The sequence below is a fragment of the Musa acuminata genome, chromosome BXJ1-1 (assembly GCF_036884655.1).
Source record: "Musa acuminata AAA Group cultivar baxijiao chromosome BXJ1-1, Cavendish_Baxijiao_AAA, whole genome shotgun sequence".
NCBI lineage: Eukaryota > Viridiplantae > Streptophyta > Magnoliopsida > Zingiberales > Musaceae > Musa > Musa acuminata.
In genome coordinates, this window is record NC_088327.1 from 13354851 (window position 1) to 13367992 (window position 13142).

Below are 13142 nucleotides of genomic sequence, written 5' to 3' on the forward strand. Positions count from 1 at the left end.
AATTATTTACTGGGAGTGTTGCTGTTTTCATGTTTCATGATGGAACATGACACTTATCGATGTAGAACATGAGTGACTTTTCAGAGAGAAAGACTGTATTTTTATTTCTTTCTAAAATAGCACTACATGAAGGAGAATGTCAAGATATGGAAATAATTGAGAAAATATTGTGTTCATATTTCCTCCATTTATATAGTGAGATATCTATCACTCATTAGATTGAGTTTGTGCCAAAGGATGTTAAATTGAGCTACATTTTGATTGATCTAAAGCTATCAATCTATAAAGCTTAATCTAAAGGATACTTCCAAAGAATTGAGTCTAAATATGCAAAATAAAGAATGCTAAATCCACCCACTGCATGAATGAGAGAATGAAATTTGTTGAAGTTTTTAGACTGAAAAATACAGCAGCATAGTAGTAGTAATCAGATGCAAACGTGTTACAAAAACATGATACAGGGGGAGGCATCAGAAGTTGTGTTTGATTGATGCCTAAGACTTGTGACCGAAACGAGGAGGAAAGTGTGTGTCAAACTATGATCCGGAGCTCAAGTGAAGTGCCACTAAGGAGGCATAAGCCCCATCCTTGATGCTGATCAGTGTCTCATGGTTTCCTTTCTCTACGATCACCCCGTTCTTGACCACAGCAATAACATTTGCGCCTCTTATCGTCGACAATCTGTGGGCGACGATGATTGTGGTTCGGTCGACCATGACACGGTCTAATGCGTCTTGTACTACTCTCTCGGATTCAGCATCAAGTGCACTGGTTGCCTCATCCAGCAGCAAAATCTTGGGATCCTTCACCATGGCACGTGCGATTGCGATACGCTGCTTTTGCCCCCCAGATAGCTGCAATCCTCGCTCTCCAACTAATGTGTCATAACCCTGCAATTTCAAATGTTTAATGATAACAATGAAGAAGCAAGAAAAAAGATAAAAGCTGCTCATTATTGCTCATCGCTTAACATTAAAAGGAATAACCACATTTTGCTTAACACAAGGAGTGCATTGTCTAGATGAAAAGAATGGAGTTTATATACCAAAGAATGAGTAGATATAAACTAGCAAATCACAAAGAGGAAAAAAGAAGCCTTAAGCCACCAGACGAGCTATATGGATCAGTTTGACATCAAGAAATCTTGATCATTGGGAGACCAATTTGGATTCCAGATGGAGTCATCCTTTTGTACTTAGCTATAAAAAAAAAAAAGGACAAATCCAGTGCACAAGGCTCCGTTTGTACAAATCTGTTAGAGGAGAAATCCTGAAGGAAAAAATACCTTGCGGACCAAAAGTTTGAGGGGTCAAGAAAAGAGAACATTGAACTAGTAAAAAATCAATTAATATGGCTAATAAATTAGTGAAGTAGAAAAAGCTTTGGATACAGGATCACACCTTGTGCAAGCCGCTAATGAACTTGTGGGCATTGGCTAACTCTGCGGCAGCTATGATCTCAGCTTCAGTAGCCATTCCCTCCTTTCCATAAGCAATATTGGATCGAATTGTCTCGTTAAAGAGTGTTGGTTCTTGACTCACCAGACCCATCTTCTGCCTCAACCACCTCAATTGCAGCTTTTGTATGTCAATCCCATCAAGCAATATCACCCCAGAGTCAGGACTGTAAAATCTTTGTAACAACGATATGATAGTTGATTTCCCGCTACCGCTCTCTCCAACCAGTGCAACTGTCTGAGGAAAACAAATAATTTATTACTGTATTGTTTTTTGATCTGAGGTCCCAGAATTATTTGAGATAATAATCTTCACTGGAAAAAGAGCATCACTTTTATGACATCAATATTTCCTTTCATACAGAGATCCTTTTAGCTGACAATTTGATTAAGTACATGAAGTAAATCAATGATGTGTATCTTAAGTCTTAACCATGCTTTCAAATTTCTCATCAAGACATCAAATCTGTTGCATGCTTCATTCATAGATGTCGAGACTACTACTGTGAGAAGAATAGGTTACTAATTATTTAGTGCAGTTTAAAGTTAGCAACCATTTTACATGGACATAGTAACTTCACTTCTTTCATTTATGGCTTGGTTTAGTAATTTAGTCAAAGTCACAACTGTTTTATGCTCAATACCCAAACATGTGATAATCTCTTTAATCATCATAGAACTGCTATCGGCAGGAGCCTTATGCAATGAGTCACCCTTTTTTTAACTTAAACATGTAACAACCAGAATTGAGTTACCTTTCCAGAGTGAACTGTCAAAGAAAGGTCTTGAAAGATCTGGATATCTGGCCGCATAGGGTACCTGAAGCTGACATGGCAAAGCTCAATGTTGCCCTTCAATGTTTCTAAGATCATGCCAGAATCATTGCTGGGATCTATTTTAGATTTGCGGTCGAGAATAGCAAATACTGAGGCCGAAGCAGATCTGGCTTTTGACGAATCTGGTGCCAGGGAGCTTGACTGAGAAATCCCAATGGCTGCCATTGCAAGAGCAAGGAAGACCTTCAAGGAAAAGCAAGAGCAATGACTACGAGAACAAAAAAAACAGTGAGATTACAAAATTTTGGTATGCTTCATCAGCATGAAAAATGATGCAGGACAAGCTGCAGAATCCATGATGGGGGCCATCAAGTTATGTAACTAATCCATTAATACTATGGTCTCACCAGAGAATGTAAAGTTCATGTGCAAAATTAGCACTAATGGATGTCTCAATTCTCAGTGTATAAATGTATCACGTTCTTTATACAAAATCATTTAAATATACTGTTAGTACTTACCTTCGGGTAATCTCAAGTTCTCAACAATGTATCTTGATACTGATACATTATTACAGATGCCAATGCTGAAAGTGATCGACATATGTATCATGTTATATACTTGCTAGCTGTTATCTCTTTTCATTGGAGAACATATTATTTGTAGGTGTTCTTATATAATTTAACACCTGCTTTAATAAGCATTTCCAGTTTAAAAGATTGTGAGCATCTTTGTTAAGGTTCTTGTTCTGAATCTTAAAGAAGCACGACAAGAAAAAATTCAAACTTTCAGACATAGAACTTGTGACAGAAAATTGTACACCTACTTTTGGGGAAAAGTCAAGGTAACAGAAGTTCAATGTATAAAATTTGCATACCCGAAATACTTTGCCAAAAGTAGTCTTCCCACTGTCAACCAACCGCGCTCCAGCATAAAATCCAGCTGCATAAACACAAAATAAGAAGAATATGGAAAAACCAAATCCGGCGCCACTGATTATCCCTAGCCTAATTCCCTTTCTTGTAGGGCCTTCACATTTCTGCTTGTAGATCTCCATCACTTTCTCTTCAGCTGAAAAGGAAGCAACTGTTCTGATACTTCCTACTGCATCATTTGCAACCTGACTTGCTTCCTCATACATTATCTACAGCCATTTACAGTGGTAGTCATCAGAAGACATTATGACTACCAAATTTCTGGGTATAGCAAAGCAAAACTCTCTTTTTTCAGTTGTGAACCAAACACCAAGAACAGAAACAGAAATCTAACATTTTGTTTAGAGATAAAACATTTCTTTTTTGATTGGGAATATTCATATTTGTTTGACAAATGATTACATCTGATCAGATTTTATAAGTCTGTTCCATGTCAAAATAATTCTTCCAGCTACATAATTTAGAATTTTTTCTTTAAATTGAATTAGCAATATGATGTAGTCAATTATGGTAAACCGGTGTAGTATATACAAAGTTACATACATAGACGTAAGTCAAAAACATACATAGGCAAATGGGCGCATATCTGCATTATGAAGAACTCATGATATGCATGATAGCATAACTGTGGAGCCATACCTTTGCATCCTTACCAAACCCCTTCAGAAACTTCATTTGTATGTATCCATTCAGACCCAAGAGAGGTAACAAAACTAGGATTATCAGAGAGAGTTGCCAATTTGCAATAAAAGCAATCAGCAATCCAGCAACCAATGTTGTAATGTTCTCAACAATTAATCCAAGTGCATCACCAACAAGACTCCTGACTGTAGCTGCATCTGCTGATAGCCTTGCGCCAATTGCACCGCTAGAATTCTCAGGATCATCAAACCATTCTATCTCCATGTTAACCACCTTCTGAAACGTCATTAGCCTAATCCTCCTTATCAACTTGGATCCTGCAATGCCAAAGAAGTATGATCGAGCTGGAAGGGAAAATAATGCCACCCCACCAAATACCAAGAACAGTAATGACCAAAAATTAGAATCCCTTTTGAGCTTCTGTGGTGGCTGGTAAAATGCATTAATTACATTTGATAAGAGCATTGCAAACATGGGAAACATGACCCCATTAGCAATGGCTGCAACTGAGCCGAGAATCAACACTGGGATCTCTGGTTTATTAAGATAAGCTAGGCGGCGGAGAGGCACTTCTTTTGAACCTTCAGTAGGAATTTTAGGATCTACTTTCTCATATGTACTATCTTGGACATCAACTCCTACATGCAAACCAACAGGCAATTGGAACGAGTGGCGGCCGCTGTGTCTACCAGATGATCCATGGCTAATTGAGTGATGAAAGGACAATATTTTGCCTGAGGACCGTGCTGAACCATTCCACACATCAGATTTGTCTAAACGAGGTCCACTTTTAATATCTTCATCCCGGTTCACTTCTTGCAGTTGTATCAGTTGGCTATAAGCTCCATTTGGATTCTTCAGGAGCTCTGTATGTGAACCTGGAAGCAGAAATGTTAACATTTATGTGAGTTAAATAAGCTGAATTTCTTTTAAGTTGGATATTGCCAAATTTCCTCTTGAACAAGAGTAGAAAAGTATGCCAGCTTAATTATGGTCAATCAGTAGAAAGGAACTATATTTACCTTTTTCAACGATTGATCCTTGATGTACAACGGCAATGGTGTCAGCGTTTCTGATGGTACTCAGACGGTGTGCCACTATAACAGTAGTACGATTTGCCATGATTCTATCAAGTGCCTCTTGTACTATCCTTTCAGATTCTGCATCAAGTGCACTTGTAGCCTCATCCAAAAGCAAAATACGAGGGTCCTTCAGAATTGCCCTAGCAATGGCAACTCTTTGTTTTTGACCTCCAGATAATTGAGTTCCATGCTCTCCAACCATGGTGTCAAGACCCTGAATGTGATGTGTGTCATCCGTTAAGCCATTTCAAACAAAAGTATTCATATATCAGAACAAGAAACAGAAAAGACCCTCAGTCTTTAACATCTAAGAAGTGTGTACGAAATGCAATATTCGCCCAGTTCCATCAAACTGACAAAGAGGATGATATTGTGCAGAATAGTACTACTGATGTCAACATAATCCATCAAACTGAGTTGTAAAATGGAAGCTCTTAATCAACATATTCTTACCTTAGGCAACTTATCTATGAATTTGGCAGCATTTGCAATCTCTGCTGCAGCTCTAATTTCTTCAACAGATGCACTATCCTTGCCATAGGCGATGTTGTCTCTAATACTAGTAGCAAACAGGACTGGTTCCTGAGTCACAAGTCCAATTTTCCCTCTAATCCACCTGAGTTGAAATTCCTTGATGTTTATGTGATCTATGAGAACTTCACCAGCCTGTGGATCATAAAACCTCTCAATCAAACTTATAACTGTTGACTTTCCACTTCCACTTTCACCAACCAATGCAAGAGTTGTTCCTTGCTGAATAAAAAGAGAAAATCCAGAAAAGATCTGTTCATCTGGTCTTGCTGGATAACTAAAATAAACATCATTAAATTCAATTTCCCCTCGAATATCGTCAAGTTCCTTTCCATTGGCATCATAAGCATCAATTTCTGGCTTTCGGTTTATTGTCTCAAACATCTTATATGCAGCAGCTTGTCCTGCTGCAAATGCTTTCATGCATGGTGCTATTTGGCCTAATGAGCTGCAGAATTGGATCAAGATACTTAAGTTTAAAAATGTTAAGTATCGGCCATGATTATATAAATATGGAAAAGGATTAAAGTTCCTCACTTTTACAATGAATTCTTGATGTTTGTAAATGCAGCAGAATGAAAAGGTGAATCAAGCAATTGAACAAAGTTGCAACTTCTATTATTTTCGAAACCTTTCTTTTTCCTTTTCTATTCATTCAAGAAACTTCACAATCTTATTGATATCTGGAATAAGTGGATACTATGTTTACATTCAAATCCCTTAATTAGAGTCTACTTCAGAGTTCTGATGTCAGTTCTTCATTCTTATTTCTGCGATGTATCAGAATATTCACGTTTCCATTCATGTTAATTTACAGGCCAAGAATCAATTCCAGGGATATTATTTTCCTTAAAAAATGAAATTTAATTTAGAGCATATTTATTTGCTGTTTCTATCCGATAAAGCTCATATTTATATTGCTTGTTCATTCCCGGAGAAACAAAACAAAGATTTCAGTCAATGTAGTAGAAATTACAAAATCTTTCATTTAATTTGTAACTAAATATAAAATTAAACAGGTTTACCATTAGTTATCAGTCAATCATACTAAAAGACAGATGCTATATCTATTTAAATTACATGAAGTCTTCATTTCCATGAAGAGATCTTAGAATTTGTAAATTGTTAGAATCAGATTACAAATTACCTAGACATACTCATATCTGCATATTTACATGTATTAGAAAATCAACAATTTTTACATGTATCAGGAAAGGAATATTCATTATTATCATGATTTCTTCATGTTACTGTGTTGCAGTTTTCATAAATTTTTATGTATGTTGCATGGTTTTAAATTGGGATCTACAGAGAAACTAGTATATTGAAAGACAGTTCACACAAAGAAAAAACAGGAAACTTTCATGGCGGCGGCATTTTTAGACTAGTGCATAGAAGCATTACAATATTTCACCATGCCATCAGAGCTTGCTACTATCCAAGTCAAAAATAAAAAGGATATATCCAACTATATCCCAAAATATGACAACACTAATTATTCATCATTAAAGTATAAACTATAAAAGCAACTTACAAGGAGCCAGTGAGGATTGCAAATATCACATTGATGACCTTGCCACCAGTGTAACCTTTTTGCAGTATCAACTTTGCTCCATACCATGTTCCCAATGAATACCCGGCAAACATGAAAAGCATGACTGTGCCAAGACTTATTCCAGAAACCAGACTCTCTTGAACACTGGCATTGTATGCATTCACCAAAGACTTCTCATACTTCTTTACTGCTCGTATTTCCCCGGTAAAAGATGCAACCTGAATAAAGTCAGACTTGATAAGAGTAACGTTTTCAGGCATAATACTGTTCTTTCATGCTTCCACATCTGTGATAAGAGCAAAACTTACTGTCCTAATTGACCCAATTGTCTGCTCGACGGTCGCTGCAGCTTCTCCATAAGCTGCTTGTCCCAATGATGCCATCCTGGCCACAATAATGGCCATGACTCCTCCAGCAACCACCAAGGGGGGGATGGTGCACAGCATGACAAGGGTGAGAAGCCACCCTTGGGCAAATGCGACTATGAACCCTCCAAAGAATGTCGATGTTAGCTGAATGAATTTACCGACCTGTAAAATTGTCAGAAACAAATTACGAAGGAAAAGGATAACATAGCAATGGTAAACAACTTGAAGCAACCGAATGGACATGTACAAATGTCATAGCTGAAAAACAACTTGGAATAGGTACCTTCTCGCCCATGGCGTCCTGAATAAAAACAGTATCTCCAGACATCCTCTCAACAACTTCACCTGTCTTTGTTTCCTTGTCAAAGAATGCTATTTCTTGCCTTAGAATGGTTTTCAGGTACAAGTTCCTTATCCGGGCAGACTGCCTTTCCCCAGTAGCCATCCAGCAAGCTACCTCTGATGGAAATCAGAAATCTCAGCCATCACTAATACATTGTAAGAACAGAACTGAATTTATAAATCATATGGCCCCAATAGATGAAGTATTCTTACGAAGGAAAGATGCCACGCCTGCTCCAACTGCTAGGTAGACAAATTCCAAGGCTACCTGAGTGTGATTAAATCATCAATCACTTAATAGTTCTAAGGAGGTAGAATTCATGAGCGTTTACTTCTTTTTTGTTCAAAAAACAGAAAAGAAACATTAATTCAGCGATACGGAGATACTAACTCCAAAAATATCTAGCAGGAAGAGGAAAAAGGTGCAAAGCATTTTGTCAAATGAGAAGTAGGCATCATGGAAGAATCCCAATTATTACTTTTAGCTAATAATGATAAACCATCAAAAGTGCTCTCCTGAACTTCCATTGTGGTCACAATTCTCAAGTTCATGGTTGAAGAACCAATATTAACTTAAGCCGAGTATGATGATGAAGAACTTACCTTGGAAACTCTACGAAGGACATCATGTATGTCCGAAGCTCCTCCAAAGGACTGGATCAAATCCCCGAACAGAACGGTCATGAGAGGTAGAGCAAGCCCATTCCCCAGCGCACCAAGTGATCCCACGACCATCAGAATCACATCCGTGGAGTCCGCAAACGAGAACAGCCGGTAGAATGGGACAGTAAATTTGGTCTCATCTTGATTCTTGTTCTTCCCACGGGCTTCCAACTCCCGCTTATCAGAAGAACTCGCAACTGGCTCATGTGACGCAGAATTGCTTGAGGATGCACTCATCTCTTATTCCGCCGGACTACCCTTCTTACCTGGAACAAGACAGTGAACAGTCTCTTAAAATGAAATCAAACAATAGTGCAGTTCAAAGGGAAAGGTGATGATGTACAAGACTTGATAGATTTCGCAAGAAAAAACACGCTTTGGCTCAGCAGAGACTCAAAAGGTGGCGGCGTGATGAACACCGAGGCAAATCAAGTCCAGACAAAGAATGATGCAGGGAGAACAACCATCTGTATGTAAAGCTGTCACACACAGGCAATCAGATACTCAACAAACCTAAGTAGGAAACCCATCACTGCTTTACAGCAAAAGCTAGCATATGTTCTTTGCCTTGGAATCCAAGCTTGATATCCAAACGCAGTCGAATCTTTTCAACTCGGGGTCGACAGGATTCACTGCAATCGGACGGAGATTTGCTCGGGTGGATTGTGCTTGGGGATGACAATTAGCACGTTGGATAGTTTCTTGTCTTCGTACGTTTCCCACTCCTCGGTTGGTTGGTTGGTTGTGCACCCCACAGTAAACCACACTTAGCCTCTTTACAGTGTAATTATTAGTTTGGATAGTAATGGGGTCTGACCAAATCCTCCCACTGATTACTTGACCACTTTATCATGAGATTCTTTCTATTTTTCTTATTTTTTTTAGTTTGTTTATTGCACACTAAGTTTTCATTGTAAAATAAGATCTTATAAATGTCTTGACAAATTGAAGCCTAAAAAATGTATGATGACAAAATAGGATTATGAATATTTTGATTGTTATACTTTTGTGTTAAATACTTATATGTTCTTATCTTATTAACATTTATATATGGATAATAGGTGTTAGCATATTGATCCTTTCCAAACTTTGTGTTAGCGAGTCTCATAAATTTTTTTCGATAGTTATAAGATAATTATCACATTTCATATGTCTGTTTAAGATTAAGTAGTGGGTTTATTAAAATGAGCAATGAAGATATATGATAAACACAAAATAATATTGTAAAGAAATGTTAAGTGTCAAAATATAAATAACCATAGGAAAGATTGCTGCTATATATATACTCATAAAATAAGTGGTTTTCATATTTTTCTACGTAAATTTAAGTTTAGAATATATATATCATTCTCAAATAACATAAGAAACTTTCCCATACATCTATCCACTTGACGCATATCAGCTCAAGCCGTATGCTCTCCACTGCCAAGCTCTTCCAAGAAACAAGCAGTTTGGTCCGGTGGTGTGTGAGTTGGAGCGCACAAGGCTCACTTTCCATCGCGCAGGTGCTCCCCATTTCATCCTTCTCTAGTGGCCTCACTATGAAATGAAATGTATGCATGCATGAAGTCGCAGAAGAAACCAGCAGTCAAGCGATTAACACAAGGAGGAACAGTTTCTCTTCATGATGAAATCAGGGATCCACATGCTTAGCTTTCATGTCTGTGATCGTAGCAAAAGAAATCATTCGGATAGATATGTTTCTGACGCTTGTCGAGTGTTATCCTAGTGGAAGAAGAACAAAGCATTGTTTTTGGGCCATTCATCGGTTCCACTTTCTAAAGCCACCGGTGCAACATAATTCTTGATGGAGCTCTGTGACTCGTCCAACCTTAAAGCCGCAGAATGTTGGTTGGTGCCCACGTCGGTGCTAACTTTTCTCCTTGTTAATATTGGTTGGTGAGAGGATGAAAGATGAAGATGATGGAAATATTAAACATGTTCTAGAATCATATATATAACCACTAGTAGAATCCAAGCAACTGGCGAAATAGGAGTTAATTGATGCTATCATTGTTCTTCCTCCTAAATCCATATTCATGAGAGGAGGAGGATGAAAACATGTTTTGAGCCTGTTATTGCAGAGGTCAAAATGGGTGTGATGATGTGATGCAGTGAGGTTGGTGCACGCTCTCCCTCATCGGTTGCTATGTCTCCTTCTAATTTGTCCAGTCGCTTCACTTTTCAAGGTGTGCCAACCTAAAGTACCACTTTCGTGGGATGGTGGGTTGGTGAATTCTGTGCTCACTCAAGTCCATGGCCACCTCAACTCTCGTTGCTTGCAACTTTGGAACAACCACTGACTTGATGATCATCCAAACGAAAAGTTATCATCATGTTCGTGTTGGTTTCAGACATGTATATATGTATTCAATAAAAATAATTGAAAATTAGGTTATTATTGGTTGAAGTTGCAAATCATCATGCACCAAACTAGATTAATTTTGAAGACATATTAAGAGTCTAATAGCTAAGATTTTAGGGATTACTAAAACCCAATCCAAGTGCTTATGATTAGCTTATCTTTTTCATCATTAATTTCGGTGTGAGATCCAATTTTATCTATATTTGTCTCGAACATAATTATTTTAGATATCGTGGATGATGAATCGATAGACCGATTTAAGGCCTATGTTTATAGATAAAAATTACAATGTATTTTCTCACAAATCCAATGCCAAACAAATAATTCAATTTTTTTTTTGTCAAAAATCATGGTAATTATGTTGAGATTAGCAATTGATCACATCAAAGATAGAAGAGTGAATAAATTAGTGCATGAAATTGGCTTCTCCCTCAATAGATGTGGCCTCTCCCTCAACGGTTTTACGTCAAAAATGATTTCATCGTATGAATGCAGTTTTAATCGTCGAAAATTTTTCGCTGCACTAATTCACCCCCCCCCCCCCCTCTTAGTGCTCTTGATCCTAACATGATCATCTCCAAAAGTTTCCAAGGAGATGCTAATGCTTCTTATAGTTTGGGTTTTCCTACACAATCGACGCTCATAAGTTATAGAGCTCCAAAACAATGTTATGCAAGCACACCCCACCCACATAACTCCTATAGTTTCATCTTCTTCCACTCTAATGTGTTTGAAGTATTATGGCTTATATTCCTATGAAAAGTGCATGATGTGTTACCTCTACCTAATTTCATTAATTTTCTAGAATCTTTACTCAAGTTTATTATATCTAATCTTAACTTACTTAAAAATGTGTCTTTCCTAAGTGGTAAACAGCAGATTCATTCTCCTCTAATGGCTTGTGCATCCCACCCCATGCACTCTTAACTTAGAACATCTCTTTGTGTTGCATATCCATTTTATTTTCCCATAGCAATTACACCCACTTGAAGTAGGAATTCAACTTTTGCTCAAATATCTCTAGCTGTTGGTGAGTGATTCAAATTAGACATAATGTTCAAACGAAAAGATGATTTGATGATTTGTTCTTGTTCTTAGTGCATGGCTTGAAAATGATTTTAACATACTATTTTACATCCTGATACCATTTTGAATCAATATTATCTGCAATTCAATCATTATAAGATTTATGGGAGAAAAGATTTTCCATCTTAATATGTGGTGATGTGGTGAATGAGCCCTGTTAATTTTTAGATGCTTTATCGTTGCTTCCCATATTAATAATATTGTTAGATGCTTTATCGAAATTATATGTTTTTAATTCTTTCTGATAACCTTTTTATATTCATCTCCATACCATCAATTTTATGTGACCATCGTGCCTTGTTTAATTTTTGGATAGGATTCTCAGCTATTTGACATAGGTCAACGATGATAATGTCATCCATATAAACTTAAGTGTATGTATATCATTTTTATTATCATAAAAATAAAAATAGGCTAAACTTAGAGTTGATAAAATCATTTGACGTCAACAACAAGTCAAGTTAGGTATATCAATCTTTGGAGAAGTCTATAAATATCTTTTTATAGTTTATAAATATAATTTGAATACTGAGGGTGAATGAAATCAAAAGGTTACTGTATAAAGTCACCTTTGGTTAAGGTCCATTATAAGAAATTATTGTTAATATCTAGTTACCATATATGTCAGTGATAATCAAACTCAAGACGAATTAAATTATTATTAGTTTAATAACTAGACTAAAAGTCTATGCGAAATCAATAATTGATCATTGGTGAAACATTTTAGCCACTAAACGTGCTTTTTGTCTAGCAATAGATCCATCTATATTTCATTTAATTTGAAATATTCATTTATACCTTATGATATTTTATGTGAGATGAGATGATACAAGGGTCCATTAGCATTATGAAGTAAGGTATCGTATTCATTACATATGATTTTATGCTAGTATGAAGATTTTTGGATTTGAGTGATGGTTGTAGGTTTAGTAGGCTTAAATAGAGAGTTTATGGTAGTATGGAGATTAATAATTTGACATTATTTGAAGATATTATTTTTGAAATGTGTTATCATGTGATGTCTAGACTCGATAGTATTATTGGGTCGTATAGAAGGTATAAGAATTAGTAAAGAGTTACTAACATGTATATAACTAGGCTAATATACTTCAGTATCACTTGATCGAGGAGAGGACAAAAACATAATTTAAGTACAAAGGGTGTTGCTTCATTGAGCATTGTACAGTGAATTAACAGCAAGGAAGATGAAGAAGTTACAAAAGGAGTGAGGTACGGATTAATATGAGAGTATAGGTCTAAAGGAGAACTATCGATTAATGTGTTGAGAGGTGCGCTTGAGAGGGTTTGAGATATACTTATATAAATCCAATGATAGATGGT

The 13142-nt window shown here is 36.8% G+C and overlaps 1 protein-coding gene across 3 annotated transcripts; it reads right to left on the reverse strand.

Annotated features, from left to right (window-relative positions):
- Positions 1–358: 358 nt before the first annotated feature.
- Positions 359–9101, reverse strand: LOC135674844 (ABC transporter B family member 11-like). Of its 3 annotated transcripts, none has more exons than XM_065185081.1 (13): positions 8864–9101; positions 8291–8616; positions 7901–7955; positions 7629–7804; positions 7286–7507; positions 6957–7195; positions 5345–5870; positions 4832–5105; positions 3807–4687; positions 3110–3376; positions 2212–2475; positions 1401–1694; positions 359–890 (listed from the first exon to the last, which is right to left on the reverse strand). In XM_065185081.1, exons 2-13 carry the CDS (start codon positions 8585–8587, stop codon positions 537–539), a joined length of 3849 nt encoding a protein of 1282 aa, XP_065041153.1. In that variant the 5' UTR covers positions 8588–8616; positions 8864–9101; the 3' UTR covers positions 359–536. The 3 variants fall into 3 exon arrangements, with proteins under 3 accessions (XP_065041153.1, XP_065041163.1, XP_065041157.1); XM_065185091.1 differs by lacking the exon at positions 8864–9101 and adding an exon at positions 8699–8846; XM_065185085.1 differs by lacking the exon at positions 8864–9101 and adding an exon at positions 8694–8843.
- Positions 9102–13142: the final 4041 nt, after the last annotated feature.

Excerpts from the sequence above, each read along its gene's own strand:
- LOC135674844 (XM_065185081.1), bottom strand. The coding sequence starts at position 8,587 with ATGAGTGCATCCTCAAGCAATTCTGCGTCACATGAGCCAGTTGCGAGT. Across the intron at positions 7,196-7,285 it reads CAATTGGGTCAATTAGGACA|GTTGCATCTTTTACCGGGGA; the intron begins GTAAGTTTTGCT and ends GACTTTATTCAG. Across the intron at positions 3,377-3,806 it reads GGTTTGGTAAGGATGCAAAG|ATAATGTATGAGGAAGCAAG; the intron begins GTATGGCTCCAC and ends AAATGGCTGTAG.